Consider the following 25961-nt stretch of genomic DNA (forward strand, 5'->3'; position numbering starts at 1 on the left):
ATAGACAGACAAATCAAAAGACAGAGAGACAGACAGACAGACAGATAGATAGATAGAGAAACACACACACACACACACACACAAGATATAGACAGACAGACACAGGCGATAGATAGACAGACAGAGACAGATGGATAAATAGATAGACAGAGATAGACGATAGATAGACAGATGGACAGACAAAGACAGACACAGATAGATAGATAGATAGATAGATAGATAGATAGATAGATAGATAGATAGATAGATAGATAGATAGATAGATAGACAGATAGATAGAAATACAGAGAAAGATAGGTAGATAAACAGACAAAAAAAAATTTTTGTTTTGGAAAATTCTTTACAGTCTTTGGAGAAAACTGCAGGCACAATTACAATATGGAGTTTACTTTGGGCCATTCACCCCTCTCTCTCCTGCCTTTGATAGGAAGATGAGATCGCTTCTGTTAACACAGACACACACACACACACACACACACACACACACCAGAAATCAAATTGATTATTACACAGTACAGTGGATCCTCCATTACTACCAATGTTCTGGGGACCGTGTCCTTTTGAAGCATAGCTAGAAATGCATTCTGTCTCTCAGAGAGATGAGAGACAGAATGCCCCCCACCCACCATGCACAAGCACGGCTCCACAAAGACGCTTCACAATGCATGTCAAACTCCTGTTCTGACTGCACTGTACAAACGCTACAGAACAGTAGACCGGCTTCAACAATAACACCAAACCAGCTGTTAGGCTAAGCTCACTATCAGAAAACGGCCCAGCCAACAATACGGTTGAGTCTTCATAACCTCAGCATTCAAGTCCTGCCGGTATGGCCACAAAGCTCCAGACTCTGGCAGCTCTTTTTCTCTGTGACGATGCGATATGTGGCTGTTTTTAGAGCTAGGGGAGGTGCGGGCCGCTCGCATCCATTAAAGAGAAGGTGCTGGGAAGTCTAATTCATTTGTCACTTTAGCCTGGAAGTTCCAAATGTCAGACACAACGATTTCTCAGCACACATCCCCTCCTGCTCAGAGAAGACAGAGGCGAGATATTGTATCGAACGATGGTTGGGGACAAATACGAAGCTCTGAGCTAATGTTTCTGTTTATTACAGTTGTCCTGATAAATGACATCCGCCACTGAAGTTTCAGTCCATCGCACAAGATCCCGCAGTAACACCAGACCTCATTCTTGCTAAAATGTACACATACAGAAAGCACAAAAATGCTGAATTTACAGATGCTTTCAACCAAAGCAAATATAATTTTTTTTTTAAAGTATGCATTTTATCAGTTCACAGGAATCAAACCCATGCATATAGTCTTAAGATTGTCTTAAAGGTACAGCAGCAGAAATAGCTCATTTAATGGGATAGTTCACCCAAATATTTAAATTCTGTAATTTATTCTCCTTCACGTCATTCCAAACCTGTATGACTTTCTTTCTTCTGTGGAACATATTTTGAGAAATGTCATGTGTGTGTGTTTTGTCCACACAATGGGAGCCAATGGTAACAAAAATGGTTTGGTTACCAACGTTCTTAAAAAATTCTAATTTTGTGTTCTGCATAAGAAAATCATACAGATTTGACATGAGAGTGAGTAAATGGTAGAATTGGCGTTTTTGAGTGACCTTTCAATTTAAAGGGTCAGACGGTCAAACAGCCATGGAAAACTGAATAAAAATATATATATATTATATATTTATTTATTGGGGTAAAGTATGGGCTGATATTTTTCATTGCAACATTACAATTAAGCATATTTTCCTTGTAATTCTCATTATTTTAATATATAAAAATGTTAATATATAATATTTTTGTAAATAACATTCGTATTATTTTTGACAGTATTTGCTTTTAATAAAGAACTTTATTTGAGTTACTGCTTTAGTAACAATTTATTTATTTATTTTTCACAATTTTGGGCACAATTGTCAAAATAATGTTAATTTTAATGTAATGTAACAGGCTAAAATTTCATTTGAACCATGCCTTTCATTCGTAGTGTCAAATGGTCATGGAGAATTGAACATACACATTGAAGTTTTGGGAAAAAGTGCATGTAAATACAGTATACTGACACACACAGACACTGCACGGGTCTTTCAAATATTAGAAAAGCAGCCTAGTGGATCATAATTTAAATTCCACTCTGACTCTTGGCTCAAATCCAGACATTAGACAATGGATTGAAATTAAAGCCAAAGCTAATGGGAAAACATGCATGACAAAAACCTCACGGTTAGCCATGTTCAAGCTGCGTGACCCTCGCCCGCCACAGAGTGGATACAGCTGTGACCTGAACAGAAGAGCAATGTTTTTCAGAACATCATTAACATTAATGGAGGTACAATCAATCAAAGAAGATTTTAATCTCAAATTGTTTAATATTCCATTCACCTGAACACTTCAAACAATATTTCTGTGGCCGCCTGTGAATCCTGATAAGTTGGCCACGCAGCTAGTCGGCAGAATGCATTAATTAATGCGTTTGTTTTCGGCAAGCACAATTATGCCATTGTTCAGCGTGTACTTTAACAAGCAGACAGGACTTTTTAGAAATGTCTGGCTGCCGAAGAGAGCGCTAAGGCCAGCACCCTCGTCATCTCCGCAAAGGAGACACGTCAGCACACCCCCACGCTCCGCCGCCGCCGGCTTAATACGGCACTGATGATCGTTTGCACTGGCCTCGAGTTCACACCACTGGTGCGAGATTGATGCCATGTTGATTTTTAATGATGTGCGCTACGACGCAAGCGGAGAAGGGGGGAGCGTCGCGCATCCTGCACTGCGACCATGCAAAATGTCATTCTAATTATCTCACCAGCCAGCCAATGAGGAAGTAAACATTTACACTAACCTGTAACCCCTGAAGCCGAGACTCGAGGCCCGCTTTCAGAGTGGAACCCGATTTATTGGCAGACTCTGATCTGCCCGGCGACTAATCAAACCAGCTGGCAGCATACGGCTTCCACCCGTCTGTAAACAACACAGACTACGTGACATCTACATAACAAATATGAACTGCCATCCTCGTAGGTGAACGCGTGAGACCTTAATTATTTCAGTCTCCTTCAAATGTTTTTCATTTGTGTTGTCGATGTGCAGGTTGCCCTCATTAACCCCAAACGTTATTACAGTATTAATACAGTACATCAGGGAATTGCTTACAATAGTCAATAGTGCTAGTCAAATAAGATTGACAACAAGACTTTTTATTAATATGCAAGTCCACAAGTGTGCAATTACAGATAAGTACATATTACTATAAGTAGGCCTAGAGATAAGTAAATTATTAGGCAAACATTAGATAGTGTTACAGCTGTATGAAACAAGAATCTGAATGACATTTTAATATGTATAATTTTTAAGCCAAAATGATATATATATATATATATATATATATATATATGAAGAGTTCAGATGCAAAAGCCTCTAAATGGCATTTGAAATTTTCTTCTAAAATGAGCATTTTTATCATGCTCCGGTGTGTAGGTTCAGTAATTTCAATTTAATGGCAATGAATAGGTTATTTGCATTGCCATTAAAGTGAAAAAAACTGAACATAAACATAGGAGCCTGAGAAAATGCTCATTTTAGAAGAAAATTTCAAATGGCACTTATAGGCTTTTGCATCTGAACTGTTCATATATATATATATATATATATATATATATATATATATATATATATATATATATATATATATATATATATATATATATATATGAAAATAACCTGAAATATTTTTCATTGTAATATTATTATTATTGTCAATTAAGCATATTTTATTAATCATAATTCTCAGAACTTTAATATGAAAAAAGTAACACAATATAATGTATATATTTATTTTATATATTGGGTTAAGGAATTTTTATTTTTTTTTAAATTTTTTGTCAGTTAAGCATATTTATTATTATTTTTTATTTATTGGGGTAAAGTATGGCCTGAAATATTTTTTTGACAACTAAGCACATCCCCCCCCGTAATTATCATTAATATAAAAACTGTATTTTTATATATATTATTTGTAATATCTGAAATGAAAAAAAGTATAACCTGAAATATTTGTAATTGTCACATTTATGTATTCATTCATTTATTTTTGTCAGTTAAGCACATTTTCCCCATAACTTTAACTTTAACTTTCTCATAACTTTAATATGAAAAAATGTATACACACAAGAGGCCAATTATTGAGTATTTCCACATTATAGTAATGAGAATTTTCAATAATAATAATTTTCTAATGTAATGGGCTAAAATTTGGTATGTTTTTGGGATGAGATATGACCAAGACATTTCTTCATGAGATTTATTCAGCATTGTTAAGGACAAGTGCACAGTTGTCCTGCCCGCCCATCACTGTGTTTGATCGTCTGCTTCATACAGAGCAAGCTAGGTGGTTGTATGTGCGGTACGGATGGGCCGTGTATTTGTAGAGATAGAGGTGGTCAGACTTGACCTTTTGGGTCCAAGATGAATAACAGCTAGTCTTCATCTCTAATGTCTGGAAATAGTCATAGATGACCTTTACTCGAAATGTTCAGCATATTACTGAGGTAGACCGGCTCTCTAAATGACCCTGTCCAGATGGCTAATGCAATCAAAATCAACCATATTTGTTATTAAGGCTTTGAGGGAAATAAATACAATTCATGTCAATTAGGTAACTACTACTTCAGGTTTAGTTGTAGAAGTATACTGGCTTTTTGAATACAATATAGCATGTATAACATCAAACAAACCTTTTCTAATCATCATACGTTATGGAAAACAACATAGAGTGTGATTCCGAGCCCAACCATCCACCATTCAATTAAAATCCATTCATTTCCTCATTTCCCATCAGCAGCTCTTGTATATGTGATTGCATTCTGTTCTGGATGTAGTGGACGATCCATCACTGTGGCTCTTGTTAAAGGATACGCGTGGTCTTCCCACATCTGCATAAACAGCCAGATTCATTCCCATCAGCCCTCAGAGAAAGAGAGGCAAGAACTTCACCTCGACAAATCGCCTCGCTATTGTTTCAAAATAACACCCCCTAAGATTATTTCTGGATAATTGGCTCCTGAAAATAAGGCAATTATTTTTTTTAAATCTAATTATTTGCTTTCCCCCCTCTACAACAAAGTTAATTCTTCACACTGCAATTACCAAGTAAATTCAATGCTGTGATGTAGAGATATATATATTTTTTATTTTTTTTTTGTCTGGGGTTTTCTCTCAGCACACGGGCTCCACGGCTTGAGGGAGGCCTCGCTTTGGCATGTAAGGCGTTGTCCTGGCAACCATCTTGATGCAGTCGATGATGGGGCAGACACTGAGGCACAGAGTACAGCCGGTGCAGCTGTCCTGAATCGTGGGGAGATGAGTCTCGGGGTCAAACACAATGGCCTGCCAGACACAGAGACATTAGAATCATTATATCCTCACCAGGGGCGACAACCTGCTATGACTGGACGTCACACAATACAAACACAACAAAGACTGTGTGCTGTCCCGCCACCGGAGCACACAGATGTGTGAAACCTGTCAGGAACATGTCATGAGGCTCATATTTCACACATTTCACAAAATCAAAATATGAAGAAAAAAAAAAGAAGATATTTAGGGGTGTCCCCGACTAAGGATTTTCATAGTCGAATCTAGCCGATAGTTGACTAATAGTCGAATCATATGTTTGGGGGCGGGGCAAAATACATTACCAAGAGTCAAGTCAGACATTGGACAGTCATAATTATTGACGTTAACACACAGGGAAAATGTGTAACGGACGCCTCACAGATGCAAAAAATAATGTTTTATGTTTTGATTAAAAGATAATTAACATTAAATATCAACAAAACACTAAGAATTCATAATATTTTTCACAATAGTGCTCTCATTATAACGTTATGTATATGGCATTTATTAATGTTCTGGATTTCTGTTTTGAGCTGTGCGCGCTGAAGATGACCAGTAGAATGAAGCATTTGATAGCAGGTTTTTAATCAATGGGATTTAACTTATCATTTATCTCATATAGAATACGCTTCGTTATTTATACAACATAACGTTAATATTACGACTTATAGGCTACCTGCACACAATGCCCCGAATGCATGAATGTGTCTGCGCGGCTCTGAATGAACTCTTGTTGTGCACGCGTTCTTCACGCAACAACGTGCAGAAACACGGCAACTAAACTCTAAAAATTCACAGCGTTTTATTATAATAGTGTTCTCGTTATAATGTTATGTATATGATATGAATATGAATGTTTATGTATATTCGACTGTGAGTCGAATCAGGCTTCTCCTATCGAAGCATCGAATCATCGACTATTCGATTTGTGACCCACCCCTAAATATTATATTTGTCATTTTGCGGTGTTTTGTATTGTGACTTAAAAAAAAAAATTTAATTAGGCCCAAATTCTCATTATCATAATGCAAAAAATCAAACAAACAAAAAAACAAAAAACAAAACAAAACAAAACTATGACGTATTTAAATGGTATTTATATGTAATGGAAGTATTTTTAGCATCTGCCTTTCAATGCTTTAATTTTAATAATATAATTATATTATTTTATGGTATAATATAAAAATGAAAAAAAAAAAAAACATTACAAAAATATAATAATATAATATACAAATTTCAAAACTGATGTATTATTAAAACGCAAATCGTATTTATACTTCATGATAACATTTGTAGTATCTGCATTTTATTTTAAGCTCGCTTAAAAAAATAATATTAATAATAATTTACTAATATTAAAATCATTGTTTTACTTTAATAAAGTACACAATTACTCTACTAAAGTGGTGAAATGTAAAGCTAATTTTTTTCACTTTGATACATTTTTTTTTTAAATTTTAAGCTGGTTTAGAAATAATAATGAACAACAACAATAACGTTATTATTATTATTAATACAAAATATTTATTTCTGTAATAAAGTAAAAAATTCTGTATTAAAGTGAAAATTAAAGCAAATTATATTTCATTTTAATTAAAAAAACTAAAATTTTAAGCTGGTTTATAAATAATGAAAAACAACAAGAATAACAACAACAACAACAACAAATGTATTAATATTATTAAAATAATAATTTTTGCTGTAATAAAGTACAAGCTTACAAGTGATGAAAATGTAAATAATTAATTAATTAATTATAATTAATAATTAAAACCTCAAAACTAAAATTTTAAGCTGGTTTAGAAATGACAATTGACAACAAAAATAAAAATAATAATTAACCATCATCATCATAATTATTAATAATTATAATTATTATTTGTATTAATTTATAATAATAATAATAATTATTATTATTATTTTAATATAATTGTTATTTTACTGAAATAAATAATGAATTACTGTAATGAAAATTTGAAACAAATGACCTTTCATTTTCATCAAACTCAAAGCTTTTGCAACATTACCAAGAATTTTGAGAGGGAAATTTGTGTAGTTGTCTTAAAAATGTCACAAAATGAAAAATCTTGAACGGGCCTAAAATAGGCTTGATTTCCTTTATGCAACATATAACTTTTTATGTGAATACACTACAGAGAAGATGAAGGAACGCCCATCAATCTAAACGTTATATTAGACTGTTAAAACAATTTGTAAAATGTTGTGTTTGTACAGCAGGAAGATTAGACGTTATTTTGGCAGGTGGAATCGAGTGCAGGCACCTTTTCAAACATAACCGGATTGCTGCTAGCGCGACAGAGTGCTGTTTTGTATTGCTTGATGGGCCACCTATTTGATCGTGACACATTATGTTGATGAATGCTCCTCTATATTAGAAAGCATTAATAATGTGTAATTCCTCTTAGAGATCCACTCACAGACAATGAGCGTCACTGTGAACAATTACTGCTTTGATAAAACCCGCACTCTACTTCATCAATACCCTTATGATAAATTGCAAGGGACATTTATTTAACAGGAGAGGGTGAGATGAATACTTTAATAAAACTGTCAGAGCCATCCCACTTGCCGTTCTTCTGCAGGCTGAAGCACAAGGGGACATCACAGTTTTCAGCACTAATATTCATTACAGTCTCTAAAGGGAAAATCAGGTGCGCTAATGAAACGTCTTTAGCCTGCCAGTAAGAGGCGCCATAGCAGCACTCGTTTTTTATTTTAATTGGCTTTTTTGCCACTTTTTATGCACATGTTTGTCAGAGCAGAACCATAAATATTGGTATATTGGTTTTAGTTTAGTATTTAGTTTAGCATTTTTAGTATTCACTTCAGTATTTGGAGTCTTACAGAATGCTAAGAATGTGTGCTAACCGCTAGGCTACATTCTTCATTGTTTTTGTTAACGTAAGCCATATTCTGTTAGCTATAACTGAAAACCACTGGTTGTTGAGAGCTGGAAATGGTTCTTTCTCAGTTTATAAAGGACTAGCTGAAGTCTTTGAGCCCTGGAGAGGCCAGGAGCTGTAATTGAACAGCCAGAGGCTAGGAGCTATGGGTTTGTGTGGGAACAAACAGGCAGTGGGCGGACAGAGGGAGGTACGCACCTGGTATCCAGCGTCGTTACAGGTCATGTAACACTTCCCACAGTTAACGCACATCTCCGGATCGATCAGGGCTTGCACTTGCTCCTCAATGTTGAGCTCTTGATAGGCACCGATGTGTTGCAGAGCTTTGGCTATCACGTCCTGAGTGTAAAAACACAAACATATGGCAACTTCAGAACAAAGGTCAAAGGTTGTGAGGAGAAAAATAGTTTCTGAGCTTTAACGAGCAAGTGAATAATATAAGTAAACCCACTTTAACTCTTGGCACAGGACCCTTGGGAGTGTAAACTCTCGTTCCTTCTGTGGAAACAGTGTCGTCACTGAAGTCTCTCAGTTTCTTTTTGTGGTTTGCAATCGCTTCCTTCTTTTCCTGCAGGTATGGGCCAAAACTGGGTAGACACTATTGGGAAACAAGAAACAAACAGAATGAATTGCACACACTAACATTTTAGCCAGTGTTGTTATTGTTAATTAAAACTTTTTTTTTTTTTTTTAAATAGTAATTGAAATAATGCTGGAATAAAAAATATTAAAATATGAAAAATGTAAAATAATAAATATTATATAAATAACATTAGATGGAAAAAAATAATAAAAACTCTGAATATAGAAATATAGAAATGTTGCTTTGGCATCAAGAACAACTGAAATATTGCATTAAGTACAATATACTACTACTAATAATAAAATATTAATAAATACTATAATAGTACACAGTGTAAATAATAAGTAAGTGTTGTTGTTGTTGTTAAATAAAAATAAAACTATAAAAAATGTTTTCTGGTAATTGAAAGACAGCTGGTATAAAATAAAATATAAATATGATGATGATGAAAACGTAGATGAAAAACCTAATTAAAAAAAATTAGAAATGTTGCCTTGGCATCTAACTAAAATTAAGTTACAATAATATTAATTTATTATAAATATAAAATATTTTATTATTATTACTAATACATTAATAAATAATATAATAGGACATTTTAAATAATAATAAGTGTTAATAATTCAATAATAAATAATAATAAGTGTTAAACTGAAACTATACAGTGTGTGTGTGTGTGTGTGTGTGTATATATATATATACATACATACATACATATACACACACATATATTTATTTATATTATATTAGATGAAAAACAAGCAAAAAAAAAAAAAACTAGAAAACTTGGCATCTACCTTAAGCCTAACTGAATTAATTAAAAATATTAAAAATAAATAGAATAATTATTACTATTATAACTGTATAAATAAAATAATTATAATTATTATAATAATTTTAAAATATTAATATTAAAACACACACACACACACACACAAAAAATAGTGGCATTCTTTGTGGTCCACGCTCTTCTCTGGACATTTGTTATGCTCTCCAAAAACAGATGCCTGATATCATTTGGTGATTTGGTCGCGTTTTCTTTGAGGTAACCAATTATATTTCCTGTCATACTCAATTACGTTGAATTGTGAAGCACGCTCTTCCTTTCACGCAGTGCCATGTGTTCTCCTTTAAGATGCTCTCACCAAGGAGACGGGTATTTACGCTTACTAGTGATTACTGATTCACTGGGCTTCAGATGCCATGTGTGCCAAAGCATGAGCGCCGCGTCCCTCATTAGACCATCAGAGAAGTACACACGCTCACAGGAGAGCAAAACAAAGGCATTAAAGACACATGCTGCTCCCTTCTGAGGAGTGGCTACTCTTTTTCATCCTTGAAAATTAATGAGATCCCTTCTGTCAACATACAGCGGTTTAGAGTCTAATCTGCTCCGGGCTTAACCGCTTTCATTCCACGCGGAGGTGAGACTTCAGGTTTGTGGCGTTTTGCACGAGGCAATGTTTTAATGTTAAAAGAAAGAAAACTTATTGGCAAGCACGCACGATCGATATTACATCCGCGGCCCCCGAAGCAGCTGCGCACGTTGTCGAAATCGCTTGTGCATAAAAAGTAAAATGAAAACTGATGTAGGTCACGCAGAATGATTTCTGAGAGATTATTGTCCTTGGTTTACCACTTTTGTATCTTTTGAAGGCCCTGTACTGTAAAATCATGCAATATATTTGCAAAAATATTCATTTGCCATTCAGGCTTAAGACATTACCGTGGCGACGAACAGGGATTGCCGGCTCGCTCGGAATTGTGGGTGGAAGATTCTCCCGGTGATGGATTCAGCGGGAGTGTGTCGACAGAAAACATGATTTCGGCCACTTCACACTCTCTCAGTGAGCGTCTCGAAGAGAACCGGGATGGCTTCACTTATTTGATTCTCCAAGCCAATTCTCACCATGCTAGAAAATCCAGGTCTTGGCAGCTTTTTGGAATACGGTAGTTGATTTTTTTGCTGGTCTACGGTGGTCTGCCAGCTTTACCCATAGGATTTCTACACATTTTGGTGGTTCTATATCAGTAGATATTCAGGGCCTAGTCAAGCCTCTATGGATGAATATGGAGAAATGGTTTGATAAAATACTGGAATATTAAATGATATAAATGCTGAAATGTTGCAGGTATCATTTTTATGAAGTAAATCTTGACATTTTACTGGAGATAAAACTAAATAGCTCCCACTAATTGAGTAGTCCAACAAACAATGACAAGGCCATAAAATAAAATAAAATAATAAAATAAATGTATTTATTTATTTTAATTTATAATTTTATTTTACCAAAATTACAAAAACTCATTTAGTATTTTTTTTAAATACTTTTTTAGAGATTACACTCACAAAAATGTATTTATAGCTGATTACATATTTTAATATGTATATTTACTGAACACTTATGATTTTCAATGAAACACATTATTATAGACATTTCAATTGAGATTTTAAAGTTTTTTTTTTTTTTAAAGAAGGACTGTAAATGACATATTACCTGACATTTCCAGGTTTTCAATGATTGTGGAAACCCTGTGATAATCTAGAAAATGATCTAACATATGTGACCCTGGACCACAAAACCGGTCTTAAGTGTCAATTTTTCGAGATTTATACATAATCGGAAAGCTGAATAAATAAGCTTTCCATTGATGTATGGTTTGTTGGGATAGGACAATATTTGGCCGAGATACTTTTTGAAAATCTGGAATCTGAGGGTGCAAAAAAATCTACGACGTTTTGATATATTTACTTAATATACTAATGATTTTTAGCATAAAAAAAAAATCTATAATTTTGACCCATACAGTGTATTTTTGGCTATTTCTATAAATATACCCCAGCGACTTAAAGGAACACTCCACTTTTTTTGGAAATAGGCTCATTCTCCAACTCCCCCAGAGTTAATAAGTTGAGTTTTACCATTTTTGAATCCATTCAGCCGATCTCTGGGTCTGGCGATAGCACTTTTAGCATAGCTTAGCATAGATCATTGAATCCGATTAGACCAGTATCATCGCGTTCAAAAATGACCAAAGAGTTTCGATATTTGTCCTATTTAAAACTTGACTCTTCTGTAGTTATATTGTGTACTAAGACCAGCAGAAAATGAAAAGTTGCGATTTTCTAGGCCGATTTGGCTAGGAACTATACTCTCATTCCGGCGTAATAATCAAGGAACTTTGCTGCTGTACCATGGCGCAGTGATATTACGTAGCGCTTGAAAGTAGTCCCCAGCTATATTATAACTAGGTACCTAACTGGGGACTACTTTCAGGTGCTGCGTAATATCACTGCGCCATGGTACAGCAGCAAAGTTCCTTGATTATTACGCCGGAATGAGAGTATAGTTCCTAGCCAAATCTGCCGGTCTTAGTACACGATATAACTACAGAAGAGTCAAGTTTTAAATAGGACAAATATCGAAACTCTTTGGTCATTTTTGAACGCGATGCTACTGGTCTAATCGGATTCAATGATCTATGCTAAGCTATGCTAAAAGTGCTATCGCCAGATCCAGAGATCAGCTGAATGGATTCCAAAACGGTAAAACTCAACTTATTAACTCTGGGGGAGTTGGAGAATGAGCCTATTTCCAAAAAAAGTGGAGTGTTCCTTTAAGACTGGTTTTGTGGTCCAGGGTCACATATTTAAAGTGCCCCTTTTATGGATTTTTGAAAATGACCTTTCATGCAGTGTGTAACACAGCTCCAAGTGAATGAAAGCATCCTGCCAAGTTTTAAATCTGAAAGTGCACCTTGTATAAAGTTACTGTCTCTCAAAAGAAAGAGTCAACTCTTAATCATTGAAACGAGTCATTTTTAAAACGAATCCCAAGCCGTTTCATGTTGACGTCACCATGAAACATTAGCATATTGCCCGCGCACTTGTTGGTCTTTTCGAGTTGGTCTGAATGAAAATGCAAATTCATTCTTTGCCACTAGGTGCAGCGTTTGGCGCGTTAAAAATAGCGGTTTCCCCGGTAACGCTGTACACAAAGCAGCAATGCGCTCACAAGGGGCACTTTAAACCAAATCCATCATGGACTTTCCAAAAGACAGATAGCATATGAAAGTGGAGTTACATAATCTGCATATACTGGACAGACATCATGTCCCCTAATCACCAGCATTGAATATATTATAGTACATGTAAAATCATTTTTACATCAAGAAGAAAAAAGCCAAACTAATTGATTAATCATGGTTTTGATATACAGTTAAAGTAGAGAAATATAAATTTGCTCAGTCAAAGTGACATGGACATCTCGGGGCCCTCCTGAAATCCAATCCAGCGTAATAGTTTGAAGATTTCACACAAATGCTAAATTAACACCGTCAATGCCAGACAACGCTCCCAGTTCTTTACATTTCCCACACTGCTTTGCGAATGAACACAATCTCCCTGCATTACTGTCACATGCAGCTGGCACAGAGTGTGTGAGGAGGGCCGGTGGCCCCGTATGGTGCAGGGGGAAGGAGGGCCGGTGGCCCCGTATGGTGCAGGGGAAAGGAGGGCCGGTGGCCCCGTATGGTGCAGGGGGAAGGAGGGCCGCATCCCTGTCGCATGCTTAAGTGGAGCAATACCTGTTTGCTGTGATTTCCCCAGATTATCGTATTCAAGGCAGTTTGGAATGAAAGGATTCTGCATACTGCAGGAGAGGGATACTATGAGCACGCTGGCAGGCAGTTTGTCTTCGGCCTGCTGGGGACGGGGTCGCTGCACAGCTCCACGCGACTGTTTGTGATGTCGGGTGAGCGGGATGAATAGATGTAACGATGGGACACGACTGTGTGAACACACACCAACCTGAGTACTCAACCTCATTTAACTTCACACACTAACACACAGCAACACAAAAGAGAAAGACAGCGGGGAACGTACACTACCATTCAAACATTTGGAGTTGGTAAGATTTAGTCTTTTATGCTCACCAAGGCGGCATTTATTTAATCAGAAATACAGTAAAAAGATTACTATTGTGAAATATTATTACAAATTTAAAATATCTGTTTTATATTTTAAAATGTAATTTATTCGTGTGATGGTAAAGTTGAATTTTTAGCATGATTTCTCCAGTCTTTAGTGTCACACGATCCTTCAGAAATTATTCTAATAGGTTGATTTACTGTACAAAAATAATTTCTTCTTATTATGAATTTTGAAAACGGTTGTGCAGCTTAATATTTTGATGGAACCTTTTTTTTTCAGGATTCATTGAGGAATGAAAAGTTCAAAAGAACATGATTTATTTGAAATATAAAGCTTTTGTAACACTATAAGTAATATTTTCTTTCAGGGTAAAAAAAAAAGAAGTGATTTCCAGTCAAGCAAAAGTAAATTAAAAAAAATAAAATATTAATGAAAACATCTGTAGTCTGTATAAATGTTTTACACAAAGTCATAAATATCCAGTTTAAACATATGATCAGCTATAAATTGTGTTTTGTGAGGACAATCTCTAAAAAAACATTTTAGAAATCCTAAATAAGTAACATTATAAATGTCTTTACTGTCACTTTTTATCAATTCATCTTGCTAAATAAAAGTATTTTTATAAATACAATTCTTACTGACCCCAAACTTTTGAATGGTAAAACAAACAAATTTACACCTGCTTCTATTTTAGAATAAAAGAAAAATCCAAATCCTAAATAGACCTTCAACAAGAAAAAGTTAACCCAAAAATTAAAAACAGTTTACTCGTGTTTATGTCATTCCAAGCATGTAGGACTTTTTGCTTTTTCCCAGAATTTTCAGCATCTCTCCAATGTTGTTTTGGACTTTCATTGGTCGGTCAAAAAGTGTTTTCAAACATTTTTCAAAGCATCCTTTTTTGCTTTCCAAAAAATAAAGCAAATCATGTGACATGAGGGTGAATAACTGATGACAGAAAGTTCATTTTTACATGAACTATCCCTGTAGCGCTTGATGCCAAACCTGGGAAACATGCATCACACAACCACGTTCCAGATCAAACTACAATCAGATCTAAAGATACTCCACATTACAGTTCATGCGAAGCCACCAGATGACATTTCTTGACAAGCGAGTTAGACTGTGCATTTGAATATCGTTTTCCATCACATATACAAAGTAAAACATTCATTTAGTGTCAGAGTGGATGTCAGTGCGATAGCTGATCAAAAGATGTTAATCTTTCGCTCATCTGATTTCTTCAGACACAGAGAGCGCGTGTCAAGCAACAAGTCTGAAGGTGAAAAACTCAAAAGACAGGCAGTGACAAGGCTACCTACATGAAAGAGTAACGCGGGTTCAAAGCAGAGGCAGTCGTTTCCCAGCCGAGCACTTCATACGATCCAACTATTAAACCTTATTGCTCTTTCAACTGCTCATTGCCATTAGGAAAAGATATCAACTCACGAGTCAAAAATAAAAGCCATAAAGAATGCTATAAACAACCCTGAAGCACAATAATCGTGTGATTTATCCGCACTCAACCACTGCAGAAGGCTATAATTAAATATGAAAACCTAAATTTATCTCAAGAGCGTTCAACCCTCATTAATTTGAACCCAGGACAGCACAAAGTCTTTTACAACCACACTGTTTTTCCTTCATCTCGTTGCTGTTTCTTCATGACACTGCGAGATGCTTTCGGGTGAAGCGGCATAAACCGCAGACGGAGAGGGGATGCCCTGGGAGACAGAGAAAGTTAAGACCTAAAGCCTAGGGTGCGACTCAAAGGGAGGAAGACATTCTCTTAAGCTCATTAAGGCAAAGCTTTCGACTCCAGACTCCCAGCATGCTGTGCATCATCCTCGCTTATTTGTTGTGTAATAATTTTGTGGCCTGCTATTGAAAAGTCATCGAGCTGTGTATGGTTTAATGAAAAGTAGCCTACCGTGTGACGTCTACCACCCCACATGCTAGTGTCTCAGCTATCAGAGAGACTCTCCTAATTGGATGCATTGTTTTTTTTCTTAATAGTACACACACATTTTCTCACTTGTACCGTCCTCTCAAATTTGTAAATAACACATTGCACACATCAACTGAAAAAAGATTCATTTAGCTGACAGACGGGCTGCTTGATTCAACTCATTGTTTACACAGAACACGATACTACAAAAAGGAGACTGAAACAACTACTGTCAACTCTTACGTTGCCATTGATACAAATATTTTTAATTAATTACTTTTTTTTATGTTCAAACTATTGTGGTTAATGTTAAATAAATAAATAAAAAGTGATAAAATAAATAAAAAAGTGGTCACTGAAATAAAATAAAATATAAATATTACATGACAAATGTAAACTTAAAAAACAAATGAAAATTAGAAATGTTGCCTTGGCAACTAACTGAAATAAGCTGAAGTTGAATTACTAAAAACTTAATATATATTAATATTAATATATATTAATAGTGCTAGTATTAATGAAATACATACTAATACACACATTTATTATGAATATAATTAGTTTATACTATTTTTTTAATTATACAAATGACAACAGCACTATTACTAAAACTGAAAGCATAAAAAAGTCTAAATTAAAAAAAAAAAAAAAAATTGTAATAGTATATAAATTTAAATAAAATACCAGTTAATTTTTTTTTCTCTAATCCCAGCTACATATGCAAAGACAACTATAAGAAAGACATTTTTTTATTTCCCTAAAAAGTGCAAACACTGAAGCATTTTTTAAAACATTACTTCCAGCATCCTAAATGACCCGACAACAGCAACACTGGCTTAACCGTGAGTTTAAGGCAGGGAAATCTGTTCGACCGACCAATGGCAGGTGAGGATGTCTTCTGGAAACCTGTTTTATAAAAAACTAATATATCTACAAATAAAATATATTTAATTAATATCCACCATACAAAAGCCCATATGGCTTTATATGTGTATATACTATATATATAAATATATGTATATATATATATATATATATATATAAAAATATATGTGTGTATACATATATATATATATATATATATATATATATATATGTATATATATGTATATATATATATATATATGTATATGTATATATGTATATGTATATATATATATATATATATATATATATATATATATATATATATATATATATATATATATATATATATATATATATATATATATATATATATACACACACACACACACACTGTGTGCAGAATTATTAGGCAAGTTGATATTCTGGTCATATTTTTTTTCCAAGAACATTTTACCAATTCCAAACCACATCAATCTTAGTAACTACTATCAATTTTGTATTTAATCATTTATAAGTGATATATAATTGCCCATGAAGGCTGAAAGTTAAAAACTCCTTATTTCAGGTGTGCAGAATTATTAGGCAGGTTTTCTTTTACAGATAAAATGAGCCAAAAATTAGATTGAACTGAAGAATAAAAGTAAAACAATTATTAAATGCCCATGAGAAGGATGCAATACTAATGCAATAATAGAATTAGCAAAGTTAAGGCATGACCACTGGGCAGCGAAATGCTCATTGGGTCAGCACGGTCAGAAAAAACAGGTGGAGAGGAAAAGACACCTTAACTGCAAAAGAATTAAGAATTAATGTCAAGAATTAGGTGAGAAACCATCAGGAACCATTTAGTCTCCAGCACCATCATTTTACAGAACTGCAACCTTCGTGGAGTTTCCAGAAGTGCAATGTGTCAGGTTCTCAGAGACTTTGCTTGGGTAAAAAAATATTTTAAATGACTCTCACTTAATAAGAATAACATGCTGAAGTGTTGTGAAATACACGAAGACTGATTTTTTTATAGGCTTTATGGACGGATAAGTTGAGAGTGACTCTTGAAGGACCAGCATCACATCCTCTTGTGCCACAGTTTGAAAAATTTATATCTTCCAGAATCTGGCAGTAAGTTTTAGGAGCTCATTTTTAATCAATCCTGCAAGACAGACTTTTCAGGATAGGAGATGAACTACAATGAGCTCCCATATTTTTTGGCTCATTTTATCTGTAAAGGAAAACCTGCCTAATAATTCTGCACACCTGAAATAAGAAGTTTCTGACTATCAGCCTTCATGGACAATTATATATAACTTATAAATTATTAAATACAAAATCAATAGTAGTTATTAAGATTGATGTGGTTTGGAATTGGTAAAATGTTCTCGGAAAAAATATATGACCAGAATATCAACTTGCCTAATAATTCTGCACACAGTGTATACATATATATACACACACACACACACACACACACACACACACACACACACACACACACACATTGTATGGTGAATATTATTCAAAATATTATTCAAATATCTTTTATTTGTAGTCTATTTATTTGTATTATACAAACACACACACACACACACACACACACACACACACACACACAAACACACATATACACTATGTATGTATATAATATTGTATACTGTAATAACTTTAATATACAACTCTACAAAACTCAAACTCATTACGAAAGAAATAGAACTCATGAGCTCATAATTATGAATCATAACTCAGAGCAACTACTAAATACACTTAAAACTATGCACTATATCTGAAATTTATGCAGATATAAAATTGATGTATACGTAATGGCTGTACATTTATTCAATGGTAATTTAGCGTCAAACCCTTGCTTTTAGCCCATCACACTTTTGCGGCACTGAAACCTCCCTGAACAACGCTAGCAGTGTGTTATGCATTGTGATTGGCCAGCGTCTCGTGGGTCAGATATGAGAGAGGGCTAATGAAAGACCCCATTGAGCAGTCGGACAATCGCTCGGCAATAACAGTACATCTTCACTCTGGCCAGGCGAACAGGACAGCAGCCGGCTGAGTCCCTTCATATTTAATGTGCACTAAAGCAGTGCTCTAAACTGTTCTCCACTGGCCCGTTCACAGCTCTATGCACAAATGACCCCATATGTCACCTAAAATAAACATGATTCCAATCGAGCGGCTAGATTACAAGATGGGATGGTTTTGAGGGGGAAAGGCTTTTAAAGATAAAGTGTGTGTGATTTCTGTGCCTCTAACATCAGCAAATAGAATAGCAAAAATAATGAACGTGTTCAAACAGGTTTCCCAAACACTTCATTTGTCATTGGTTAGGTCTAACAGATCTCGTCCTAAACCGGTTGAGCTAATCTTGCGGGGTTAAGTTTGTTGGCATATTCAAACAAACAGAGTCCTTGCATATTAAGCTGGGATACAAGGAAGTGAAATAAATAAATAAATGCATAAAGTACAGACCTCACATAGTGCTTCCTCCATTGACATATTTACTTTACATATTTATTTAATTCACTGAAACAAGACATTATGGCACAGCATACTGAAGTGTAAATTTGACAGTAAAATTGATTGAATAATAACAATTATGAAATTTATTAAAAATGATATAATTTTAAATAACTTTTTGTCAAGTAATATCATTTATCTTATTATCTAGAAACATCGCTCATTATTATGTGTGGCCACAATATAGGAAAAGCTATACATTTATAAATATATATAATAAAGGAGACCAAAGTAAAAAATAAAAATAATTACATTTATTTTTAATAATAATAATTTATTAATAATAAAATTATAAATAATTATAAATAAATTAAAAACAAACTGTCAAGTAATATAATTTATCTTATTATTTTAAATTTAGAAACATGGTGTGTTCATATGTACAGCCACAATATGGTAAAAGTTACAAATATATAATAAATATAATAAAAGACACCAATGTTAAAAATAGTTACATTTATTTTTAATAATAATAATTTATTAATAATAAAATTATAAATAGTTTAAATAACTTTTGTCAAGTAATATCACATCGTATTATCTTTAACTTAGTTACATTTATTTTTAATAATAATAATTTATTATTAATAAATTCTAAATAATAATTACAAAATTATAAAAATAATTCTTTTAAATAACTTCTCCAAGTAATATAGTTTATCTTATTTTAAATGTACCATTAATATAGATTATGATTTTAAAGATGTTTCATCCAGTCAGAACAATTTAAAAAAAAAAAAAAAAGATTATATATATATATATATATAAATAAAAAAAGAAGCAAAAAGAAACTCAAGGCCAAACTTAAAATGAGTCTGTATCTTAAGTGGTTAGATGTGAAAAAGTGTGAGAATAATAATAAAAAGTATTATGAGGTATTTCAATACACTTGCCTTGCAAGCACTGTAATAAAAAATCTTCAATGTCATTTGAAGTACTTCTATAGTATTTCAATTTATTTTAAATTAATTTTGCACTATAAAATAAGACAACACGGGCAGGGAATTGAAATGCAGAGCCTGTGGTTGGACAATGTTATATTTCCAGTGAGTTGTGTCAGGCAGGGAAGGGCTCCAGACTGATATTACCTGTCAGCCCGCTCTCAGACAACCCCTCCGCTGACTGACAGCTCACCTGTGGCAAGCTGGATGAGCCAGAGAACCACGAGCACCAGCCCAGACACGCTTTATATAAAGCTTGAGAGACAGAGAGAGAGAGCAAAAGAAGAAAAACAGCGGCAACCTGAAGACAGAAGCGATAAGAAAGGGTGATGGAGGACAGCGAGGGCTATGAGAAAATTTGTTAGCCACAAAGAATAAAAAAGGCAGTTTGATCGCTCCACAACATGAAGGAAAGAAGACGAAAGCTCAGAAGTCGCTGTGGTTGATAAAGCGGAGCCTAAGGGAGCGTTCAGCGAAAGACAAGTTTGTTTTTTTCTTCTCGCCGACGCCGAGGCAGTGAGTGTCGTCCTCTCAGGGGATGTGCGGTTGGTTTTTCGCTGCCATCTCTAAAACGCTGCGCTTAGGCAGTGCAACACTGTTTGTGTGTCTGCTGGTCATCTGACGCACTCTCTCGGCTAGGCCGGACCGTGGGGGTATTAACACTTGTAAACAGCGGTCCGGCTGCCTCTACGGCTCAGTGTTGCCTGGCAGGACTATAATGGTAATGAAGCCTTCAGCAAGGTTGTCTTGCCTCACACTGTCAGGGGCCGACACAACGCCCTGGTTAGGGAGAAAGCAGAACAGATGGAGCCTGTGTGTTTGTGTCACCGAGCCACTGCTTCTACAGCGTTTCCATACTATTATAAGATTAATACCTGTGTGTTTTAAAACAGATGTTTTTCAAATCATAATTATGCTAGCGTACAAACACATCTTGAATGCAGTACAGGTGAACTACATGGGATATTAATGATATTTCTCACTCTTTAGAGAAAATCCTTGGACCTGCTAAATGTCAACTAGCAGTAAATTCACTTTGGACCTAAAAATAACAAATGGACCAAATATGAACTTTTCTGGAAAAGTCTAAGCTTAAATTAAATTAATTAAAATTGAAATAAAAATTTAATTAACAAATAAATAAATGAATGAATAAATATGCGTTTTTGAAAACATGTTCGAAGACTGCTATAAATAAATAAATAAATAAATAAACATGTATTTTACAAAACATGTTCGAAGACTGCCATAAATAAATAAACATGTATTTTTGAAAACATGTTCGAAGACTGCCATAAATAAATAAATAAATAAATAAATAAATAAATAAATAAATGAATGTTTAGATAATGATGACAACAACATCAGTAATAGGAATAGGCTCTCCATTAAAAAATATACATAGGATAATATAAACCAAGTAATCTGAAAATATGACTGATTTTAACATTTCATTTCTTGTAACATAAAATTTCAACAGTTTACAAGGTTCAAAACTACAACCTATTCTTTAAAACTAGAATGATTTTATGAGGAATAACCCTCAGAAAATGTGGATAGTAATCTCTGATCATCTTGCTTTTACAAGAACATTGCTTTGAAAAGGGTTGAATGGGAAAAGTCAACAAAATTACAAAAATTGGATTTTGTGCATCTAATGTTTTAAAAATCCTTTTCAAGTACCTAATGATCACATCTATCAATTAATTTAATACGTTTTGAAAGAAGTCTTTTATGCTCCCCAAGGCTGCATTTATTTGTCAGTAAAAAGAGCAAATGTGAAAGATAATTTTTTTCTATTTTAATATTTTTTATTTTTTTAAATGTAATATATTCCTGTGATGCAAAGCTGAATTTTTAGTATCATTACTCCAGTCTTCAGTGTCACATGATCCTTCAGAAATTATTCTAATATGCTAATGCGAAAGAAACATTTCTCATTATTATCACTGCTTAATATTTTTATGCAAACCCTGATATTTTATTCAGGATTCTTTGATGAACAAAAAATACAAAAGAATAGCATTTATTTGAAATCGATTTTTTTGTAGCATTATAAAAGTCTAAACTCTCATTTTTGACCAATTTAATGCATTTTAATTAAAAAAATTCTTAGTGACCCCAAACTTTTGAACAGTACTTTAAATTAGTAATGCATTTCCGATAAAACATCCTATTTGACAGAAGATCAAAAACTGCATGTTCTAAATGAAACAAATCTTTTTTGACTTGGATTTATGCCGGCCAGCAGTATGTATTTTTAATACTTGCATAATGATTTCTTTTTATCACGTATCACCTTGCAAGAACTCCCTTTTTCCTGAAGAAATACAAATCTGTTTTCCTTATATATCCATCTGACAGAGAAGTAGCTTGCCTGTACAATAGCAGACGTGAAGCACAACGCTCACATGGTCTAATGTTCATTGATTTTTCTTTCCCCCCTCTCAGTTTACAAAAGACCGCCTGTCAACCGAACATCCCCGTGACCTGTGCACTCACTGACTTTTCCCTCTTTTGAGCAGGAAACCTGAATGCAGTTCAGCGCCGCCCGGGGACACGCGGACCGTTGTGATATTTCTACACATCACTCCACATCTTCCCTCGGCTTTCCCAGCGCCAATGTTTTTGTTGCGCCAATTCCAGCTCTAATGTCCTGTCGACATGAAAATGACTTGCACTTATCACTGCCTGCTTCTCTTTCGTTTTATTCCTTCATTCCCCGATGCTCATTTGGCATTAGCATTTAAACTATTGCGCTGAGCTGCCTTGCAGTCAGAAGCTGAGAAGTCGCAGCTAGCGCGATAGAAAACACTAGGCGGGCTTCAAAGCTTTTCCCTCGGCTGGTGTATTAGCAGAAAGGCTGTGATCTGATAAAGGCCTTTAATTCGCTGCTTTGAAAGGAGTTTACTGAAGTTTTGCTCATTTACATGCCGCCTAATATTCCTTGTGCACAAATAATGAGGGAGATTACCAAGGGCTGAACGTACACGTGAAGTACAAACCATTAAACGCGAGAACAGCTGCCTTTGTCGAATCTCATTTTGTGATTCTATTTTTTTTGTTGCTGCTGTTATGTAAATGGCATGTGCGAGGAAAAAGGTATAAAATAAACCAATTATTTTCTCCCCACAGTCAAAGCTCGATTCAAACTTGGAAAAATTCGCCTGGCGTGGTGTACTTTAACCTTAGTGCTCCTTTTACCAGAAAAAATTGTAAAACCGGAGCATAACAACTAAGTGCGGCTCTATAATGTTCTTTCACCTTTGAGATTGCAGAAGTGCAAGCGGCCACTTTGTGTATTGGACAGTGCTGTTATTATGTGGATTTTTACGAACTAACAACAAGTAAATGGATGGATGCAAGTCCACGGGTTTAACGCTAATGCTGCATTAATGAGCACTTGTTCCTAAAGCTGTAGAATTATGGGAATTGCGTTTAGCTCCTTAATGGCATGTTGGAGGACTGTAATAAGGAAAGCAACGTGAGAGGAAAGTCGGTGAGGGGTAATCATCAGTAAAAGGGTGTTGTAAAACAGCTGTGAAGTCCCTCACCCTTCCTTTGGCTTCCTTCAGTGAGGCCACAGGCTTTCCTTTGAGATGGCGGGCTGTTGGAGGCGACTGACCGTCCCAGTCCTGGAGCTCCTCAAGGCTTCTGAGGTAGAGCAGGGCTTTCAGACCGGTGCAGTAGTCTTCGATCACCGTGAAGTCCTGGTTTTGTACTGCACTGCACACCTGTGTGAAAAACACAATTTTTTTTAATAACGGTGCACGTCTGAGCTGTGGTCTAGTGATTAGTGCACATATGGGTAATGCAAGTTTACATCTGACTAGCAACATTTCCCAATTCCATGTCCTATAACATTCCTGTCCTCTCTCTACTACTTTACTATAAATAAAAAGGCAAAATGTCTAAAATAATAATCACAATGCACCTCCACATACACGCAACATCACGACAGAATGGCACCATCTTAAAGCTGCTGTAAGCATATATTTTTTTAATACCACATATAAAATATCCCTACAACTGACAAATATCACTGAATTTTTTCATGTGAAAAAATTCACGTGTCTCTGTGCTAGCCCTAGACTGTAAACATAAGTAAATGAATGAATGAATAAATAAAAAAATAAAATAAAACTCATTTATAAAAAAAACATTTTATAAATAAAATACATTAATGTAATAAAATAAAATAAAATAAAATAATGTTTTGGGAACACAAAGCAGAAAAGTTGCATGTACTGGCCATATAATGAAAATTATTTTCAAAGACAAATAAACAAATAAATAAACAAATAATCAGATAAATAAATATAAAATTGTATATAAAGTAATATATAAACTAAGTAAAAACAAAAATAACAACAACAACAAATAAATATTATGTTTAAAAATAAAGTAAAATAATTTTTGAACACAAAAGCAGAAATGTTGCATGTACTGGCTGGACTTTTGCATAATAATGAAAAACAATTTAAATCAAACCATTTTCAATGAAAAATAAATAAATAAATTAAATAAATAAAAAGCAAGTAATAAATAAATAAATAAACTAAGTAAAAACAAAAACCAAAATAAATAAAACAACATAAATAAGTGTTTTTGAAAACATGTTTGGAGACTGCCATTATTTCTGCACATATGTTTGATACCAAAAGAAGAAATATATGTATATATAATTTACACGCAGCATCAGGTTTGAGATATGACCAATGCTTTTATTTATTTATTTTTTTTATATGATACTTTTATGTTGTTTTTATTCATATGTGTGCTTGTCAGTCTGGATTCATTTGAGTAAATAAGGGCTTAATTTTGATTTCTGGGTAAACTATATTATTGTTGAATAAATATAAGGTTTGTAGGGTTCAAACCTACAATCTTTCAGACACCAGGTCACACCATTAACCACTAGTCTACATCAGCATGCACACTAACAAACACATGCAAATAAATATATGCACATCCAGGGAGAGAGAGAAACAGTGGTCATTAAAACATGTGCCATCCTTCAAAAGAAGCTAGAAAAGACAAACGTCAGCATGCTGAATCAAAGCAGTACTACGACGCACATGCTCTGAAATGCTGAATACAATTGACCTTAAGAGAAATCTAATTCATTCTCTCATTACCGGCAGGGCGCAGACGAGGCCGATAACGCAGAGCTTATGCTCACTCATCAAGCGCACGTCAGCGCGAGCCCGAGCCCGAGCCCTTTCCATTGAGTCTGTTACGCTTCTGTAGCTCAGAGACTGTGATATGCAGCGAGCGCTTGAAGCCCGGCTTTGTGCAAGTGTCTACGCCACTTCAGATGGCAGTCACACCGCGTCTTAAGGAAGAAGATAAGACACGCTTATCTCCTGGCGCTATCGCCGATCTGACATCAGCCAAAGTCGGCCCGAGAACTGCCTTCTTTCACAGGATTAGCATTCAGTCGCTTTGCAAATGCTCACAGCTGGTTCCTGACTCGACACGTAGACCTTTGGATCTCGACTTTTTCTGAGCTCGTATCTGATATCTGGGATTGGGTTTGATAAAAGGCTCTTATTCATAACCAGTTCAAATTTTTTGATTGATTTTCCTTCCTTTAACAGTTCTGAACATCTTGAACTTGAACGTCTGCGGTCCTCCATAGATGCAGATGAAAAAAGTCTATTAAAATACTATAGACAGAGAAACTACAGCATGACAGCCAAAGAAATGAGTTGTGAGTTGCAATCTAAATCGAAAGTGATGACAGAGAAAAGCAAAATAATATATAAACACAATAAATAGACAATACATTTTTAACTGCATTGTTATTGCTGATCACATGCTACA

At 34.6% G+C, this 25961-nt stretch overlaps 1 protein-coding gene across 3 annotated transcripts in view; it reads right to left on the minus strand.

The window, feature by feature from the left end:
• Nucleotides 1–5187: 5187 nt before the first annotated feature.
• Nucleotides 5188–25961, minus strand: part of dpyda.1 (dihydropyrimidine dehydrogenase a, tandem duplicate 1) — a 189784-nt gene continuing 169010 nt past the window's right edge. For all 3 annotated transcript variants that reach the window (XM_058765966.1, XM_058765964.1, XM_058765965.1), the window contains 4 exons: nucleotides 23690–23869; nucleotides 8789–8935; nucleotides 8536–8676; nucleotides 5188–5404 (listed from right to left, as the gene is read on the minus strand). In XM_058765966.1, coding sequence (XP_058621949.1) covers nucleotides 5234–5404; nucleotides 8536–8676; nucleotides 8789–8935; nucleotides 23690–23869 — 639 coding nt within the window. In that variant the 3' untranslated portion in view covers nucleotides 5188–5233. The remainder of the gene's footprint in view (nucleotides 5405–8535; nucleotides 8677–8788; nucleotides 8936–23689; nucleotides 23870–25961) is intronic.

The sequence above is a fragment of the Onychostoma macrolepis genome, chromosome 24 (genome assembly GCF_012432095.1).
Source record: "Onychostoma macrolepis isolate SWU-2019 chromosome 24, ASM1243209v1, whole genome shotgun sequence".
NCBI lineage: Eukaryota > Metazoa > Chordata > Actinopteri > Cypriniformes > Cyprinidae > Onychostoma > Onychostoma macrolepis.